We start from the raw sequence: 20,212 nt of genomic DNA on the forward strand, positions 1-20,212 counted from the left end.
TACCTACCACTTGTTGGGCGCAGAAGCAACCTCAGTTCAAATTAAACAAGCAATAGAAAATGAAAAATCTAAGCGCACACAGAGAACATACGAGATTTTATGTGGAAAACCCTTGAGGAAATAAACCACAACACAAAACGATGATTATCCACTATAATCAGAAGAATGTTATAAGAGATGGAACAACTTACAGTAAAAATCCTAACTTTTTCATGAAAACCCTTAAGAATTCGCACTAGGCTCCAAAACCCACAAAACTTCATTCTACTCTAGGTTCTCCAAACCCTAATCACAATTCATATGATATTTATACACTTCCGTACACGATTAGGAAATAAAATCTACACTTATGCATTCCGTCAGTTGGACCTAGAGTGACCTTTAGTTGGATTGAACTGAATCGACTCGCAAACCCTCGATTGAATCGAAAACGTGCAAAAGTGGATAACATGCAATCCGAGAATCCACCTCTATTTTGGTCAAATCAACCGGAACACCAGTCGAACTGAGACAAGACTTCTTACACTAAATTAAAGGCACTTCATCAACATAATTTAATGATTGAAGTAGATTTCATATAATTTTTTACAGTGGGCCATGTAAAAATCAAGGGTGGGTGTCTCTCCTAACCATTTCCTTTAGTGCGGCTCACCAAAACCATAGATCAATTTTTTTTTGGGCATCCTTAATAACATTATACATTATAGAGGATGTAAAGGGTTATGATTTTTGGCAGGGTCCACCTTGATGTTTATGTAGCGTCTACTCTGATCAATAGATGCGTAATCCTAATTTAAGTTCACATTAAAATTAAAATTAAAAAAAAAAAAAAAAAAAAAAACAAGAAGAAGAAGAAGAAGATGACTTGTGATTCTAATAGTTCATATAAAAGAAAACAGTTGGAAAAAGATGTTCACCCTTGATTTCTATAGTCAATGATTACATGAAATCTTAAATATTTAAGCTTGGAGCCTGTTGAGTCCATCTGTGATTCAAGCGGGCTATATCAAAGGAATCATCCTGGAGGATGATATACTTTTCAATCAGGTAGTGCACCTGAATCAACGAGGTGGGTGCTTTTTCGGCCCTTAGCCTAACATGAGGTGATGCATCCAATAATTATGATGAATTTTACGTAAATATTATGGTGGCGCGCCATACCCATCTGTGGGCATGCAAGCCCAACCACTGAACGAAGTGGTACGATGGTAATACAGATTAATAAGGCAGCTGTTTGCAAACCATTTCTAAAAAAGTAGCAAAATTTAAAATTTCTGGTAATGATTAGATATTACCTGAATACCTCCTTAGTGGGTGTTACCCTTACTGGGTAGGGCTCACCTTGATAAATTTTTTATATATCCAGGCTGTCCACACGTTTTTTAAGCTTATTTTAGTTCTATTTGACTTACTAATGGGTTGAATTTAAAAGAAACATTACAGTAGGCATTACTGTAGGCCCTAAAGTTTTTAATGGTGGATATTCTATCATCACTTTTTCCTATGGTGTGGTCCACCCGAAAATTTGGATCCGCTTAATATTTTGGACAACGTCCTAAAATGGTGTGGAAAAACGAATGGACGGTGTGGATATAAAACACATCATTAAGGTGAGTCCAATGGTAAGGGTAACACCTACTGAGGTGTCACCGCCCACCGGTGTTGCCCGGTTAAAACCTGATCCGGTCCCAAAAATTCCATATTAATTAGGTAGTTGTTGGTTAAAGTCCTTATGAAATAATAAAATAAAAGCCGACTACTTTACTATACTTTCTAAAGGTCTTCGTCCTTGAATTCGATCATGGGAGGAATGGGAACCCCACAGGGACTGATAGCAGCATTTATGTTGGATCCGTGCTAAGCTGCGCAGATTGCGCACGAAAGCACCACCCATCACCAGAACTACCGCGACCCACCGTAAAGCTCACATAATCATTTCTCATCGTTGGCGAGATTCAAAGGGCATTTCGGTCAAATCCCCCTTTTATGCCTTCTGCTCTACATTACGCGGAAGCGCGTAAAATGCGCCGCAAGTGTGCTGAGGTGGCAACGCCGAGTGCTCGTTTTAAAAGGAGAGCTGTCGCTGCTGTGAGATGACCTGAGCGGTGATAGAGCTTGATCTGTCGAGGAGAGAGTATTGCAATCTATCAGGTGGGCTTGTTTGGATCTACTTTTTGTTTTAGATCGGGATTTGATTTTATTTGATTTGATTTAGTTGAGATAGAAGTTGCTAGGAGTAAAGAATGGTCAGTTGTCCGTACAAGTATGACCCATGGTTACGTTGATCCAGACCGTTGATTTGATGGGCATTGTAAGTGGTCATGGTTGGCCTACTTGATTTTACTTTGTTCTGAATGGTTGGTTTTTTGTCGAAGATCAGTCCTATGTACAAGTGGGGCCCACCGTTTTGATAATCCAGACCGTTGGTTTGATGGGCATTGCGAGGGGGGGTTTCGGTTTCTGCCAGTTGATTTTAGTTTGTTCTGAGTGGTTGGTTTTAGTCCAAGATTGGTCGTCCGTACAAGTGGGGTCCATGGTTTTTGGTGATCCAGCCATTGATTTGATGGGCATTGCAGGAGGGGGGTCATGGTTGCTCCTGGTTGATTAGAGGGATTTGTTTTGATCCTGTGAAACTGAGTGGGGCCCATGTTTTAGTGGTTAAGACCGTTGATCTGATCATCCCCACCGTGTAGATCGACGATCATCCCTCAATGTCATCAAGATAGGAACTGCATAGCCATTCAATATGATATCTGGCGTAATCGCCCATCCATGGTAGAACCCACGAGATGGATGATCTGGATCCTCAAAAGTGAGCCCCACCCAACTGAAATTAGCAGCATAGCATAATGTTGCATTTCTAATCTTATCATAAGATGTTTGAGCATTTAGTATAATTTCTGGTAAGATTGTAATGCTTATATGCTATGGTGTTCTATCATCTCTGCCTTTCTTGTTCTAAATTCTCTGTGCTTGTATATGTATGGATGCAGAAACCAGAGTAGCGCCGAAGAGATCTCTGTCTACGAAAATGAGACCAGTGGTCCTGCATTTGTTTTGTCTAGCTTTAGCTTGTTTGAGCATCTTTCAGGTGAGAGGAGACGACCCATACAGATATTTCACCTGGACTGTTACCTATGGAACAAATTCACCTCTTGGCATCCCTCAACAGGTTGGTCTTCATGACTTTGGTGAATTGGTGTGTTAGACAAATGATGTTATGATGCATGCTACGTCAAAGTTTTATAAAGTGCTTTCCCCATACAATATATTTAGCAAATACGTTTATTGATCTCATCTAGTGGGCCACCAGGATGATGGGCAATAGCCCAAAAACACAAGGATTGGATAATACTCGCCATCTGATCGGTGCAAGCTGCCTGCCGGATATGAACACCAAATTTCTAGTTTGCAGGATATTGGTTGGTTGGTTTGTTGGTCTGTTGTTCATTCACATGATGGTCAACTAAATGAATGGTCTTTATGTCTGTATATGCATGCCTCATGCGTGGGGTAGATGTTTTGGTGCATTTCCTCTTGTTAGACAAATGCTTAGGATGCACATTAGAGAACTGTTTTTAGTTACATTATTTGATATGATGTGATATTTTGGTTGGTTTTATTTTTATTTTATTTTATGTTATCTTGATGTTTTGGGTTTGTTGATTTTTGAAGGTTATCCTCATCAATGGAATGTTTCCTGGCCCTCGGCTTGATTGCGTGACCAATGACAACATTATCCTCAACCTCATTAATAAGCTGGATGAGCCATTCCTCTTGACATGGTAAGTTTCATTTCTTTCTTTAAGAAGAAATAGGCACTGTTTGGTTGAGTGAAATGGACCTTACAGGTGGACACGGTTCACCACAAATAGGAACTAATGAACAGAACAGCAATCTCATTTTTTGGCATGACCCAACCATGGTCAGCCTCACCTGTTGCTAGGCAATGGAAAAACTAAAATCATTGTTTTGCTTGCCAAACATTATATGATACCACTTCTTTTTATTCCCCTTTTTACTGAAACAAATTGAATGATAGAGATTTGAACTTGTATCAATCTAAAATTTTCAGGTTTAGGTTCTAGAATTCCCCAACTTCCTTGCTAGGAAAACTCCTAGTTAGCTTTAGCTATGGAAACTAGTATAGGAAGGAAAAAAAAAAAAAAAAAGTAGACAACTTCTCCCACTGAGATTGCAATTTGAGGATACATTGTTTTTTTTTTTTTTTTTTTTGAAATGGTGATCACATTATTAAAAAAGGCCGAAGCCAAAGAAATACAAAAGGAAATAAAAATACCAAAAAAAAAAAACCCCACTACAGATTAGACCAACTGCTGGGAAACTGATGTGTGTGCATAACATTAGCTGAATTGAGGATACATTGTATTTTAGTGAAATTTCTCCCTCCTAATGAACTACGCATTTTAGTCATTAGATAATTGGAAGCCCAGTAGAGTTCTACAATCGATGCTAGTGGGTTAAGCTTAAAATTCAGCTCTGCTGCATTGAAAGAGGTGTTGTCTGAAAAGGTGGTCAAAAGAGCACAATGTCACCCATCATTCCTAAATTTCATGCTGGTTTTGTTCAACATCATTCCATGTAATATCCAGTTTCTTTCCTTTCCTTTTTTTTTCCCCCCTTTTCTTTTTTTCCTTCCCTCCTTTTACTTTTTGACATTTTAACCAAAGATTTAAGCTTTTGGTCATGTTTCATTTTAATCACATAATTGCATATCTTTTTCCTTCTTCTTTTGACATGTATTGATTTTCTGTTTGTCTTGAGTTAGAACTATGTTGGGACTGATAAGCATTCTTTGTGATGAAAATACTAGGAATGGCATTAAACAAAGGAAGAACTCGTGGCAAGATGGAGTGCTGGGGACCAATTGCCCAATCCCCCCAAACTCAAACTACACATACAAGTTCCAAACTAAAGATCAGATCGGAACCTTCACATACTTTCCATCAACCCAAATGCACAGGGCTGCTGGAGGGTTTGGAGGTTTGAACGTCTATGAGAGACCAAGGATTCCAATCCCATTTCCCAGTCCTGATGGAGATTTCACTTTACTAGTTGGTGATTGGTACAAAGCCAGTCATGAGGTTAGTAAGCCATAGAATTTCATTTCTTCTGTATGGTCATACATATGCAGATCATGGCTACATTAGTACTGGGAGCGTTTGAAATATTCACTGCAACAAGGCAAAAACTGGATATCTGAGTGTCATTTTCCTAAGTGACGGCTGACCCCAAAATAACAATGATGATATTGGTGAACTGATCCAAAAGGTTTAAAAAGGCGCACCTCTGTGTGCGTCTTAAACAGTATTTCAAATCATAAAGAGCTGCATCTGGCCAGCATTAGACTAAGACCATCTCAGCGGCTGAACCCTGACTCAAATATATAGGATAATAAGTTGATATTCTCATGTTTGATAGCGATGCGAAAGCAGAAGAAATAATGATTTCATATTTTGCAGGCATTACAGAAAAACTTGGACTCCGGGAACCCTCTCCCATTCCCTGATGGTGTTCTTATAAATGGTCAGCCCCACTCCACTTCTTTCAGTGGCGATCCAGGTAATCATTCCCATCACAATATCTCCTTTCCACTTTTAATTCCTTTTCAGTTCTCTGAAATAGGTGTTTCTACCCTTTCAGACTTCCTTCTTTAATTGGGTTTCTTGAATATTGAAACACAAATTTGAAAACCGTAATTTACACAGAATTTTCAGGGTAATATTTATGTACATGCATTTTATCTTAATTTGTTATTTATTTGTTTTCCAGGGAAAACATACATGTTCAGGATCTCAAACGTAGGTTTGTCAACCTCATTTAACTTCAGGATTCAAGGACATAGTATGAAACTGGTTGAAGTAGAAGGATCTCACCCAATCCAGAATTTCTACAGTTCTCTCGATGTACATGTCGGCCAATCAGTGGCTGTCCTGGTCAAGTTAGATCAGCCACCCAAAGATTACTACATTGTTGCATCGACTCGCTTCACGAAACAAATTCTGAATGCAACAGCAGTATTACATTACAGTAATTCCCAAATGACAGTTTCTGGGCCATTGCCCGCTGGTCCTACTTACCAAAAACACTGGTCCCTAATGCAGGCCAGGACCATCAGGTATACTTTTTCTTTAATGACTTTGACCTTTAACTTTGCATACAGGCACGCATGTCATGAACACCTGTTTTTCCCCCTTTTTGGGCTATAATCATAAGCTGTAGCCAAGGGAGTTGTGTAGAGCCCTTCTATCACTACTACTCTCTATACATATGATATGGGTATCTATGTGTGAGATTCGGGCTGTTCATTAGGTAGCCCGGCTGTATTTGTCCTGAAAATGAGACATTGCTCAATCATCAGGTAGGTGACACATGTATGATGAGTATGGACCATTAATCATTTGTTTCACGATCTATTTTTCTACCAGATAAATGGCACAGATCTCTCACACGTTCTACACTGGCACGTGTGGGGAAAGAGTATCAATTGCATTTCTCTAGTATATGCTTGGGGTAACAGTACCAGTAAGATGCAGTATCAGTAATGGAAGCCAATGTTGCACAGATGCTTGTGGGATATATGATTTAGCTGTACCATGTTCCTCTAGTCTACTCTGTCAGAGTCAATTCGTTAGATGCCATATCTGTATCCGTGTCCTGGATTTTGAGAAATATAAATTGGCATCCCGCTGCCTATAACCATCTGTACCCTCAGCCATATCCCGCCATTATAACTGCTCTTTCAAATTCAAGCTCGCACTTGGTCTAGTTCCATGTTAATAAAGTTCTAAGCTTTTAGACATTTTCCAGTCTCAACAATGTCTCATATATATCGTCTGAAAAAAAGAATGTCTCATATCTAATCTATTTTGGCTAATCTGTCTTTCCTTTTTCTTTTTGTTAAGATGGAACTTGACAGCAAACGCAGCCAGGCCAAACCCTCAAGGCTCATACCACTATGGAACAATTACGCCAACGAAGACGATTGTGTTGGCCAACTCGGCACCTCTGATAAATGGTAAGCAGCGTTATGCTGTTAATGGGGTCTCCTACATTGTACCTGACACACCTCTGAAGCTCGCGGATCAGTTCAACATCCCTGGCATCTTCGAATTCAACACCATCCAGGACCTGCCAAAAGATACCCCCACAGTCCTTGCCACCCCAGTCATGCCTGCTTCCCTCCATGACTTTTATGAAATAGTCTTTCAAAACAACGAGAACACCATGCAATCCTGGCATCTTGATGGTTACGACTTCTGGGTTGTTGGGTAAGCCTAGTTTCTTTATATTTTCGGCTGGTATTGTTGTTAATTTCTGATTCATGTGGACAATTAATAACTTAAGGTGCACAATGTATAGACATGTGTGTATGAAACCATCATATGTGAAGTTCACATGCAAAGGATTTCCTCTGCCAGTGTGTCATGCTTGAAGGACATCCAAGCATGCAAAAGGTGGGCCCCACCATGAAGTGCTCCCTGGGATCAGATGATGCTGGAGTTTAAACATAACTTCCTGTGCAAACTCAAGATGTTGATGGCCTCACTAATACGTTGATAGCTACAATAATGTCATTTGAACTTAAATTCTAATAATTGGTTCATTTGCCTCTCATGATTGCAGGTTTGGTAATGGGCAGTGGACACCAGCCTGCAAGAGAAAGTACAATCTTGTTGATGCTGTCACAAGGCATACCACTCAGGTAACTAAAAGCAGTCCTTTTCACCAAGCAAATTTTGGCATTTTCTGTGGTGTCCTTAGTTGGGTTTTATCTGGAATTTAGGCACTGTTTGGGTGCAGTATTTGTACAGTATCTCAGTAATTACTTTAGCGTGTGCTTGGTTGCACTAAATATCATGAAGTATGATGATGTTTCAAGATTAATCAGTCTAATTTGGTGCAGATTTTCATGATATTTGATGCAACCAAATGCACTCTCAACAATAATACACACACATGCAATTGTCTTGCTTTCAACTTGGACTTGAGAGATTTGTCACTTCAATCCAGGGGCTACATCCTCACAATGAATATTGGTTTATGTTCTGATGTATCGGAATGGTTTCCCTTAAAACCATTTCTGATTTGTTGTTTCACAAACATGCACAGAAGTACAAATGCGCAAGCATGTGCACATAAGAACATACCTTATAGAATACATTTGATCAATGCGTATTTTCTTGCAGGTGTATCCAAGGTCTTGGACTGCAATCTTGGTGTCGTTGGACAACCAAGGGATGTGGAACATACGGTCTGCAATGTGGGCTAGGCAGTATCTGGGTCAGCAATTCTATCTCAGAGTATGGACCTCAGAACACAAACTTTCAAACGAATACAACATGCCTCTAAATGCACTACTCTGCGGAAAAGCCAAGGGTCTTCACGCATAGTAAGGTTTGATATCTCTGTGAATTTTAATTATTTTTATGTCACAATGGTGTGACAGCAATGTAAGGGAAAAGAAAAGGGAAAGAATGTGTTTTGAGTGTATCTTTATGCACAGTTTGCTTCTCATAGTTAATAATTTTAAGCATTTTCAACCATGTTTGAGGTTTTTTTCTTTTTTGGGGGGCCCACAGATTGATTGTTATGGATGGTCCATTTGTTGGGCAGTCCATAATGGGGTCCACCTGTCTGCTTGCGGGTGATCTGAACCTTTCAATTATGGGCCCTGCAGTAGATGGGCAACTGTATAAATATCACATCAGTTGTACAATGTTACGAGTCTGTTCTTGGCATTCAAACTGATGGCCGAGTCACATTGCTGTGATTTTTATGTAGTCACCTATCTGTAGTATGGCCCACCAGATCGCCTGCTTGCATTTTCTGTCTTTCCAGGCGCATATGCCAGGCATGGATAGGCCAATGGCAACCACAGGGCAACTAAGACAACCTCTTGTAGTTCAATAACCATACCTGACATAGAAACAAAATATTTAAGAGAAGAAAACTGTTCAGTCATTTGCCACATGTATTGATCAACGGCTGATGTTTGCCATGGACGGACCGATAAAATTCGAGGGTAGTTTTCAAGTTATTAAAAATCCCAAGTCTTCAATCTTTTTAGCTAATAAATAAAGGATAAGATACTATAAAATCAAATTGGTTTCCTTTCACTTGGCTGGAAATGGACTTATCTTGGCAGCTTACTATAGGAACTTTCATGTTAATAAACCAAACAGTACACGAGTGCTTCAAAATGATCTCAGCCGTTAGAGAGCCATCAAATGCAATTTTCTAATATACTCAGAAAGCAAGTATAGGATTCAAGGATCCATATCAGAGGATGCTTGCCTGGATAATGTGCAAAATATACATGTATTTTCAGTTTGTGCAAATGGGTCAGATATTGAAGGATCTGTACAATTGTTGTATTTGTTGGTTTTTCATTTGGATGCATCAATTTTCTTAGTCGTCCTTACACAACTTAGGTATTTGGGGATGTATTGTACTTGTCATTTTAAAATTATTTCAATTCAAATAAATATTGGAATGATATATGCTGCTAGAATTTGCAAGAGTTCAAAGAACGTCTACCACTCGAGATGATGAAATAACTGACAGATTTCAACAATCTAAAATCTGGATAATTTTGAGAATTATAGTAAGTTGGGACGGTGAAGGCTGCCCCTCGTTTGGAAGGGGGCCCTGAGGCCCAAAGATCATACAGCTCTGATAGCACTTTGTTGGCTTTTCAAAGCCCAAATGGTGACAGGTGCAGCTCACATATAAGGAAGAGAGAAAAAAAAATGTATTATATTATTTTCTCAAACAAAGCTACTGCTGCTGGAGACTGCTACTGCTGTAAAGAGAATTTCTTAAACAAAGCTACTGCTATAAAAAGAATGACTTGCTGTTCTTTTTCTAATTTTTCTACACTTCACAACATGGCTATTTATAAGATTAGCTAGTGTTTACAAAAGACATTACTACCCCTATCTAGTACATTCACCAGGAGCAAATGCCATTGGGCAGCCAAACAATTCTTACGGAGAAACCAACAGTCTGGATGAATCTGGATGAGACAGGGAGGATGGAGGATGCATCTGTTGGATTAATCTGCAAAGGCAGGGAGGATGCATCTGGTTTGCACGTTCCAACAGTATTGGGCCCTGACATAGGTGGATCCCAAAAACCCCATTTATATGACAATCCTAACCTCTTGATTTGTGGTCTGAAAATTGATAGTTTAGAAGAGAAATATGGCAAAGATCCGAATTCAACTAAAGGAAAAACCACAATATTTTGGTGATAAGATCTTTCTGTCTGTAAGCTTTAGAGCCTGATTCATTCACTATGGAGCCAAACACATTGATCTGTATGACTGAACTACTGACCTAGTTGTCCAAACTGCAAAGTGAGATTTATCCTGAAATAGAAAAGCAAAAGGAATAAGAGAAAAGAAAAGAGATTTGCTCAAATAATGCAATAATCCACTTCCTTATAACTCACCTTGATTCAAGCTGGCCATTGACGTTTTTCATGATCATGTGCTACTTGGTTAAGGGCGTGTTTGGGTGAAGTCTCAAATTGAATTGTAATTGTTGTAGTCCATTAAGTGGAAAAGTCATCAACTTGTAGTTATTCACAATGATATTGATTGTCCAGATTTCAAATAGCAATTTCATGGACTTGGAAATGACTGCAATCTGAGCGCGACTTCCTCGTTGTGACTGGGGCGGTCGATGGGCTGGGCTCGGGCTAGGAAAAATTAAAAAATATTTGAATAGGCCTAGCCCAAACAGTTCCAAATCTGGGCCAAAGCCAACCCTATCTTGGCCTGTTGACAACCTTCGTTGTGACCTGTCTGATGTGTCCGGGAAAATATGGCTTCTGCCTATGGCTGCACATTACAAGATGCGGAAAGCATCTCCCTGCCTTAATTTTGAATTCCGCCTTATAGGAGACGTTTTGCACCATGTCATGTAGCCATGGACTTGAGAAAACATTCAGAGCCTGTGATTTTGAGTTCTACTGTGTTCATGTTTTTCATTTGCCCCATGATTAACACTCCATGAATTCAATGGCTTAAATTACTCGCATTGTGCCTGACCTTATCATGATAAAACCAAATGCATATGATTGAGACCCATGGTTCATTGCTCTATTATCTATGAGAAAATATGCTACAAAAACAGCTGCATTCGGTTGCACAAGTGAATTGAATTGAAGGCATTCATTTTAATCAAGCCCAAATGACCAAAAAAAAAAAGAAAGAAAGAAAGAAAGAAAGAAAGATAAAAAGAAAGAGAAAATTAAGGAGGCCAGACCCTTGATACAAAATGCTATGAAAATTACAACCCAGTTATTGTCACTTTACTAGACTAACTAATGCAATTCATTTTGATAATACATCCAAACAACCTAAAGTGAATTTTTTTAACATTTTCATGATTTCCCAAAGGAAATGCTTTGCTTGTGGGTCCTCATTTTTGTTCATCTTGGGCAAAGAGTGGCATTGATCAGTTAAAATCTTAGATATTTTTTCCTCGCACTATTAATACAAAACAAGTTTATTACAATTAGTATTTTCAATATTGGAGATATTATCAATAATATCAGCAATATTATTGGTATCGTCCACAGCAATACTGGAACCCTAACTGATACAAAAAAAAAAATCCAAATGTCAGTGATTTATCTCTGATATTTGGTAATGCCAACGATATTTTGGTCTATGAACAATATAAAAGTTCCTAATATCAGGCATGGTAATGATAATAGCACAAATACTGGGAATACTTCTATAAAATGCCAAAAATTTGTGAGAATATCACAAAAAATCCCCTAAATCGAAAAAATTAAAATAAAAATCTCCTATGAGGTTTTTTTTTTTTTTTTTTTCAGAATTTTGTTCCTTAGGTGATTTAGGTCGACCCTCTTGATTTTTGTTGAATTAAAACTTAGATTTGGGAGAGAATTTCCACTCAATGTAGAGATGGAGCCATAACTCAAAGATGACAAAATTAAATATTGATAAAGCTTCTTTCTTCTTTTGTTTTCAAATTTCAACATGGATTGAAATATCAATGTATAATTCTATGCAGTGACATGAATTTGTGGCAAATCAATTGCATTTGAATAGATGATGAGAAAATTGGGAAATACTAATTTTTTCCATTTTTATCTCTCAAATTAAGAATTGAATATTTTATCATTTGCATTCTATGGTATTTGAATGATGTGAACTATAGATATAATTGCACATTGTTTTTTCTAACAACAAATGGCTTAGGCCCTTATAAAATAGAAACTAACTATGTAATTTTTTTTAATGATATTTTAATTCCTAAATATGTAAATTATCTTTTAATGTTTTCTAAAGTATCATTGAAAATTTTCAAATATTTTTCCTCAATCAATAATATTTTTTCAAATATTGGCAATACTATCAATGATATCAGTATATGTTTCCTATATACCAATTATTTATACAAGTAGTAATACCAATACAATACTTTAACACTGGCTGCAACACATCCAATGTATTGCTATTTTTCCATTGGGATGGTAGATGTTGGATATCCTTCATGTTAGAATGATCGAAACCATTTATATAATGAACCTAACGGTGAATGGGTGATACCCAAAAATATTTTTAAAAAAAAAAAAAAATCTTCAAGATCAAAAGATCCCATCAATGGCCCAAAAAACAATAGCCAATGTTCAAAGGAAAAAATTTTAATGAACAAAGGTTGTGCTCAATATTGGTCCATGGGGCCCACTTGTGGACAATAATTAGTAAATGTGTCCCACATGTTTTTTATCCTCTCTGACCCATCTTTAAAATTCCCGTTAAGTTGGATGAGATGAGATAACCTTTCCTTCATCTTAAATTTTTGATGGAGGCATCATAAACCATCACACATCCTCAAAATGATAAAAATTTAAAGAGAAAATAGAGAATGAAAGATACATATCCATTGTCCATTTGGTCTATCCTAAAGACAATCTAAGTATTGATTATAATTTGGAGGCCATCTTAACCATAGAATCAAATAAGTGATAAAATTTTCTGTACTCACTGACGTACATGGTATATTTTCAACTTTTACAAAATTCCCCAGACCGCATAGACCATCGAATCTTGCGTGCCAACCCATTTGAGCTGACTTTAGGTTGAAATATTCCAATACAAGAGCCTTTTATGGATATCCCCATCCATGAGAAGCCCATCATATAAAAAGTTTGGTGATGGAAACATGATCCTAGATCCAACAACAGTAGTTCCATCGCCAATGTAAACATCAAGATATATTGTAACAAACCCAAATACAAAATCCCTTTTGAAAGATAATCCTTATACAATTTTCTCCTTTTGAGTAGGTAAGATCCAAACAAGATCCAATAGGGTTTGAACATGATTTCAACCTTGGGCTGTTGCTTCTTAATATTTTTTTGTCTTAACATGAATTGTCACCGACATTAAGGTTAAGGGCCTCTATCACCATTCATGTTGTTAGACCAAAATAGGAAGATGTTTGTTCAATTGATTAGTGACTAATTACATATAATAAGCATGAGAGGTTTGCCACGTCGGCGCATTTGCAGAATTGTGTTGGGTTTTCTTATACAGGCAGTTGGGATGATGAAACCTCTAATCTTGATTAGTTCCTTTATTTTTATTTTTATAAAGAAGTATGGTTTGAGACATGAAAAAGTATAGACCCATGTCATTTTCAACCTTTAATTTTCACATCTATATCAATTAGGTCACACCAGTGGCCCATCTTTTTCTCACTTAAAAAGAAGAGTTACCATGTATCCATACTATCCATTGCCCGGGCACTTTATCGTGTGCATCTACACTAAAACAATCGTCAATCTGATTAACATTTCCAAGATCCAATGGATAAAGGCTTCTTATATCCCTTAATTAAGGGATTGAATTGATAATATATACAAATTCCTCTACTTCTACTGTTAAGATGTTTCCCAATATGTGATTTTATTTGAAAGATAAATAAAATTTATTAATTTTAGATGGCTAATAACCTGAAAATTATAAGAGACCAAGAGCAAGAGGAGAAAACCCAGGAAGGCAAAATAATAATAATAAAGAAAACCCACATCCAAAATAAAAAAATAAAAAAACCCCCACACCTCAGGCCAATCTGCAGAAATTGGGCTTACTTGATGAATGGTTTAGATTACCATGTGGTAATATCTCTTGTTTTAATTTATAATTTGTTTTGATGTAAGATTTTTGATTGATTGAAATGAATTTCATTAGCCAGTATAACATGCTCTAAACCCATAATTTTAAAGCATGTTAATAAAGCCTACACGGCACATGGGGCCCACATGCAATGATGGTCGGATAATTGGAACTGTTCATCCTCTGGGGATATTTAGAATGGCTTATGGTCCAATGATCATGCTAAGATAATGATCTGGCTATTGATTTGTGGCGTTGAATGTGAGCTATTGAAAATTTTCATTTGGATGTTTTATATTCAAGTACATGTATTGATGATCAGAATGCTTGCTGCGGCTCAAATGGGGTAGTACCAGAATCTGTGTGCTTCTGACCGTCAGATATGTGGGTCCCAACGGGCTGACTAGACCAACCAAACTCGAATACTTTAGGGCTGTCAACGAGCTGATCTCTACTGGGACCCAAGCCCAGTGCTTCTCTACAGATGGTATAAATAAAAACCTATGGCCCAAAGCAGATTGTACGCTGACTTGTCATACAGCCCCATCTTTCCTGCTAGCATGCCTCTTCTGGAGGACATCCGTACCATGCAAACGGTGGGGCCCGATATGGAGATGAGCCATCCCGAAAATCAGGCTAATCCACTCGTTGGTTGGAATCATACGGTTGTCCATGATTCCGACTGCGTGTGGCCCATGTGATGAGCGGACAGGGGTAATTTTTGTAATCTTCGTGATGGGGGTGGTAGTTTTCATGTGGGATGCTGCCTTGAAACATGAGTCTGCATTACAAGTTTACCATACAACAGCTTGCAGGTGATCTGTTTCTGCATGTACGAGTATTACGGTGCGATTCCTATATATGGTGCAATGCGCTGTACACACCCCGACTCAACTCAGTTCATGACCTCTTCTCACTCATCTTTTAGTCACAAATATCGTGAGAATATGCTCACCGCGATATTTTGTCATTATATCGATAAATAATGACAAAAGTAATCTGAGAATAAGAACATAACAGCCGTCCATCTTGAACCGTAATCGCCTACTATGCCAGTTTTACATGGGGGCACTTTTTTCTTTTCGTTTTTTTTTTTTTGTAAATGTAAAATCCACTCCGTACATCAGGTTCTATCCTAGGTGTTAGGCCCTGATTTTAAAAAATCAGCTAGGTTCGTAAGTCAGATGGGCCGCACCACATGGAAGAGTGGAAATGGCATGCGGACCGTAAGTTTATTTGTGGGACCGCCATGTGGTGTATCTTTGGTCAAACCTATTAATTAGGTATAACTCACTAGGATAAAAGGAAGAGAGAGAATCAGCCTGATAAAAAATTCAGGTGATCATGCCAACTTAAAGTTTTGGGGAGCAATTTTAAATTGTAAGATTGGTGTGGCCCATATGATTTTTTAATCAGGTTTATATGTTTTAAATGTGGTTCAAAAAATGTTTTTCATCAAATGGACAGAGTGGATTTTTCATATACGACATGTGAATACCATCGAGCTTGGGTGTTTTTGTTCTGCATGGAAAAGTATTGTACATGATTCCAGTACGTCTATCTTATTTAAGGTGGGCCTATTCAAAATTTGGATTTTCCTTTGTCAGCTTGGTACATTGACAACACCGAAGTAGTCCAAACGGGTCGTGTCTGGTCAGGCTGTGGGGGATTTACACCCACCTCAGACCCGTCCCATTTGGTTATTGCACTCATGTGACAGAAGAATTCAGACCCTGTGCTTTCTATTAATAGAACTTTTTTGTTTGCTTGCATGCTGATTGGTCCACGTCATTACTAATATTATCAACACTGCGGCGTTAAATGCTGTCTGTGATATTTGGCCAAAATCTACCGTAGCCAACAGAAAATTTATATTCATGACAAGCAGTGAATCCTTGCTGATGATAGAAACATGGGTAAGACCCCACAATTGCAGTAATTCAGCCCATTTATTGGAATGAAATTTCACACAACCTTGCCATGGAAAGCCGTGTAACCAAAAGCTAATGGGCACAACTTAAGTGGGCCACACCACAAAAAAAAAACTATGGGAATTGAATGCACACGAATCAGGATATAATATCTGTTTTCACCTTTTATCATGATGGGGATCGCCTTTACCAATGGATAAATAAAATATGTCTTACATTTTGTAAAACAATGCTGGCAACAAATAAAGAAGAGGACGTAGGCTTATGTTACTAAGTAAAGAAAATGCTAAATCAAGAAAAGAGATATTATGAAACCTTTGACCTACACATCTAACTAGCTCTCGTGGTTCACCCAACGGAGTGACTCAATCAATATACAAAGGTGCTTGTGGTGATTTAGGGTGGAGTTGGAGGTTTTTATTATTTGAGAAAGGTAGAAAGGTTTTTCACAATTATATATAGAGCAGTACACGAACCGAGTTAGCTCGGTTAGCTCGCTCGAATTGACTCGGAAAAGCTAGACTCGACTTGGATTGAAATTGTGTTTGAGCCGAGTCAATCTAGTTTTATTGAGCTCGAAAAATTTCGAGTCGAGTTCGAGCTGAACCGAGCTCGACTCGACTCGACTCAATCTTGAGCTCGAACCCGACTTGGTTCGGCTCTACTCGATTTTTTGACTGTGTTTATACATTTCAAAACATTTAAAATAATAATTAAAAAAAACCCTAACCCACTCGAGTCTCGACCGTTCTCCAACACTCGACCCTAAAAATCCTAACCCACTCCAGCCGTCTAGCGGCAATGCCTGATCCAAACCCTATCAATCTCTCTCCTCTCATCTCTCTCTCTCGCCGTTCTCCATCGCCTGAATGGCAACTGACGACCACTCTCCTCTCCTCTCTTTCTCACACGTTCTCCAGCACTTGAACGGAACAACCGACAACTACTCTCCTATACTCTCTCTCTATTCTCTAGTGTACACATGGACGACCGACAACTGAAAGGTACTCTCTCCTACTCCTCTCCCCATCTCTCTATTCTCCAGCGTCCATCCAATTAGTGGACCCCACCTGACCACTGGCCCAGTGGCTATGGCCCAATCAAACATTTACAACCCACCCGAAAACTCGAACTTGGCTTGATCTCAGCTCAAACTGGACCGAGTTGCTGACCTATTCGAGCCGAGTTGTCAATCCAAGCTCGACGACTGAGCTGAGCCGAGTTCAAGTTGAGGTATTGATGTAGAGCGGGTCGCAGACAATTTCATGGCCAAGATGGATCAGAAAAGGCCCGGTCGACGACAGAAGTGATCCGGACCATCGGACCTTAGATCGGGTGTATCTCGCAATCCGGAATGAGTTATCTGACGTAAAATATATGATTTTGGGGTAGAACGAGCTACTTTAGCCAACCAACCCGGCTATGCCGGGTTGCGTCGCCCGGAATTACGAAAAACCCCTTGATCGATGGTCGTTTCCCTGTTTTAATTTCGTTTTTACTATAAATAGTAAGTTTTAGTTTGATTATAACTCTTCATCCGTTGGGCTTTAGGAGTTGCGCCCAACCTGAAAAGAGCTTAGAATAATTAGGGGAACGGTTTGGTGAAGCCAAATAGGACATTTACTATTTTTGGCCAAAAACCTTGCGCACTAGTAGACATCACGACCGTCTATAAATAGTAAGTTTACTATTTATAGTAAGTCGCGGATTCTAGGAGTTTGAATTGTAGTTTGATTATGATTTTTTTCCCATTGCTTGATACCCTTATTTAAAGGGTTGTGAACTCGTTTTTAATGATTCCTCAATCAATTTTGAATTTATTAGAATTTATTTCTATTTTCTGCTTTCTTTCCTCGTGGATTCGAGAAGTCTCTGTGAGGAGTCCAGAGAAGTTCCATGGATTCGGAATAATTATCCTCTTGAGGAAGACGGTGCTCGACCTCACGTCCTCCCCTGCGTCAGTTTGGTATCAAAGCGAGGTTTCTCCTCGGATTGATGGCTTCTAATAACGGGTCGGGCAACAATCCCATGGGCGGTGCTCCAGGGAATTTACCTTTAACGGCGGCAGCTTTCGAAGTAGCGCAACGAGAGAATAAGCAAGCCATGCTAGGGCTGCAGGCTTCCATCGACCGCATAGCGAATCTCTTGGCGGAAAACCTAAGGCAACTCCGTGTTCCTGGTGGCAATCCTTCACCCCCAATTAATCGCCCTGATCGCAGGATAGTACCGACAGTGCATCCAAGGGTCATTCCTGAGGAAGGGGGCTCCAGTGAGGAGGAAATCGACGACATACTCTTCCAACACCCCAGACATGGCGGCGATCGAGTAGATCGAACGGATCGAGAATTCAAGATGAGGGTTGATATTCCTAGCTTCAATGGCCAATTACACATTGAGGATTTTCTCGATTGGCTTTCTGAAGTTGAGCGATTTTTTGACTATATGGACATCCCTGAAGCAAGGAAGGTCAAGCTTGTGGCCTACAAGTTGAAAGGAGGAGCTTCAGCTTGGTGGGAACAACTGCAACTCGCGCGAACCAGGCAGACGAAAGCACCAATCCGCACCTGGCAGCGGATGAAGCAGCTACTACGTGCCCGATTCCTCCCTAGCGATTACGATCAGGTATTATTCCAACAATACCAAAATTGTCGACAGGGTAGTCGGTCGGTGAGAGAATACGCAGAAGAATTTTATCGCCTAGCGGCGCGTAACAATTTGGTCGAGACTGAATCGCAGCAAGTCGCCCGATTCAACGGTGGATTGCGTATGGCTATCCAGGATCGGGTCCAGATGCAGTCCGTCTGGACAATGAATGATGCGATCAAGTTGGCTACTCGTGCAGAAGTGCAACTTGAACGTCCTAACACACGGACCTATCCTACTGCAAGGATTCCTATGGCAGGTCTGCCCCAGGGAACTGCACAGCCTAAGGGGAAGGAGCCCGTAGGAGCACGCACTCAACCTCCTACGTTTGAGAACTGAGATCAGGGAAGTGAGCAAGCTAGACCCCAAAGGGGTGTATCGACTGCTGCTGGTCCAAGTAGAATCCCGAACCCCTATGCTCGGCCAAGGCCCGATAACTGCTATCGTTGTGGCCAACCGGGCCACCTATCAAATACTTGTCCCCAACGAAAAGTGGCAAACCTCGTCATCAATGATGGTAGTGCTGATAACGCTTATGAAGATCCAGATATTGAAGAACAGGAGCATACCACCGAGGACGAGGCAGATGATTCAGGTTGGATTCAGTAAGATCACGGCGAGTCGCTTGTCGTGAGGCGACTATTATATGCGCCAAGAAAAGAAGTGCATCCACAGCGGCATAACATCTTCCGCACTAGGTGTACGGTGAATCGAAAGGTTTGTGACGTGATCATTGATAGTGGGAGTAGCGAGAACATCGTCTCTAAGGTCATGGTAGAAAAATTGCAATTGAAAACGGAGCGTCATCCCTCTCCATATACAATCGGTTGGATCAAGAAGGTCAGCGAAACAAAGGTAACTGAACGGTGCACTATATCCTTTTCAATTGACAAACATTATAAGGATGAAGTAGTATGCAATGTGGTTGGCATGGAAGCATGTTGCATACTACTCTTTCGACCCTGGCAATTTGACCGTGACGCCACTCATAAAGGGCGAGATAACATATATATCTTCGTCAAGGATGGTCGAAAGACCATATTGACCCTTACGGATCTAGAAGAGCAACCTGAAACTTCTAAAGTGGAGGGCCGTTTTTTCTTAACCATACGGAACTTCATGGAAGAATCTAAAGAAACAGGATAGGCTTATGCATTAATTGTAAAAGGGGAAGAACTTGAGCCTACCATCATCCCTAAAAGACTGAGGCCCTTGTTACATGAATTCAAAGAAATTTGGCCCGATGACCTTCCCGATGGGTTACTCCCCATGCGGGATATCCAACACCATATCGACTTTGTCCCCGCATCCAGTTTACCTAATCGTCCTAATTATTGAATGAGTCCAAATGAGTGCGAGATTCTACAGGGGCAAGTGGAGGAGTTGATCCGTAAGGGCCTTATCTGAGAAAGCATGAGCCCATGTGTCATATTAGCTCTATTAACTCCAAAGAAAG

General features: G+C 39.5%; 1 protein-coding gene across 1 annotated transcript; it reads left to right on the forward strand.

The window, feature by feature from the left end:
• The first annotated feature begins 1,855 nt into the window (after positions 1-1,855).
• LOC131229299 (L-ascorbate oxidase homolog) lies at positions 1,856-8,567 on the forward strand. Its single transcript, XM_058225209.1, has 9 exons — positions 1,856-2,151; positions 2,994-3,172; positions 3,676-3,785; positions 4,835-5,105; positions 5,484-5,583; positions 5,794-6,139; positions 6,927-7,292; positions 7,648-7,726; positions 8,211-8,567. Exons 2-9 carry the CDS (start codon positions 3,032-3,034, stop codon positions 8,412-8,414), a joined length of 1,617 nt encoding a protein of 538 aa, XP_058081192.1. The 5' UTR covers positions 1,856-2,151; positions 2,994-3,031; the 3' UTR covers positions 8,415-8,567.
• The last annotated feature ends 11,645 nt before the right edge of the window (positions 8,568-20,212 follow it).

This window comes from Magnolia sinica, chromosome 16 (assembly GCF_029962835.1).
Source record: "Magnolia sinica isolate HGM2019 chromosome 16, MsV1, whole genome shotgun sequence".
NCBI classification, from domain to species: Eukaryota; Viridiplantae; Streptophyta; class Magnoliopsida; order Magnoliales; family Magnoliaceae; genus Magnolia; species Magnolia sinica.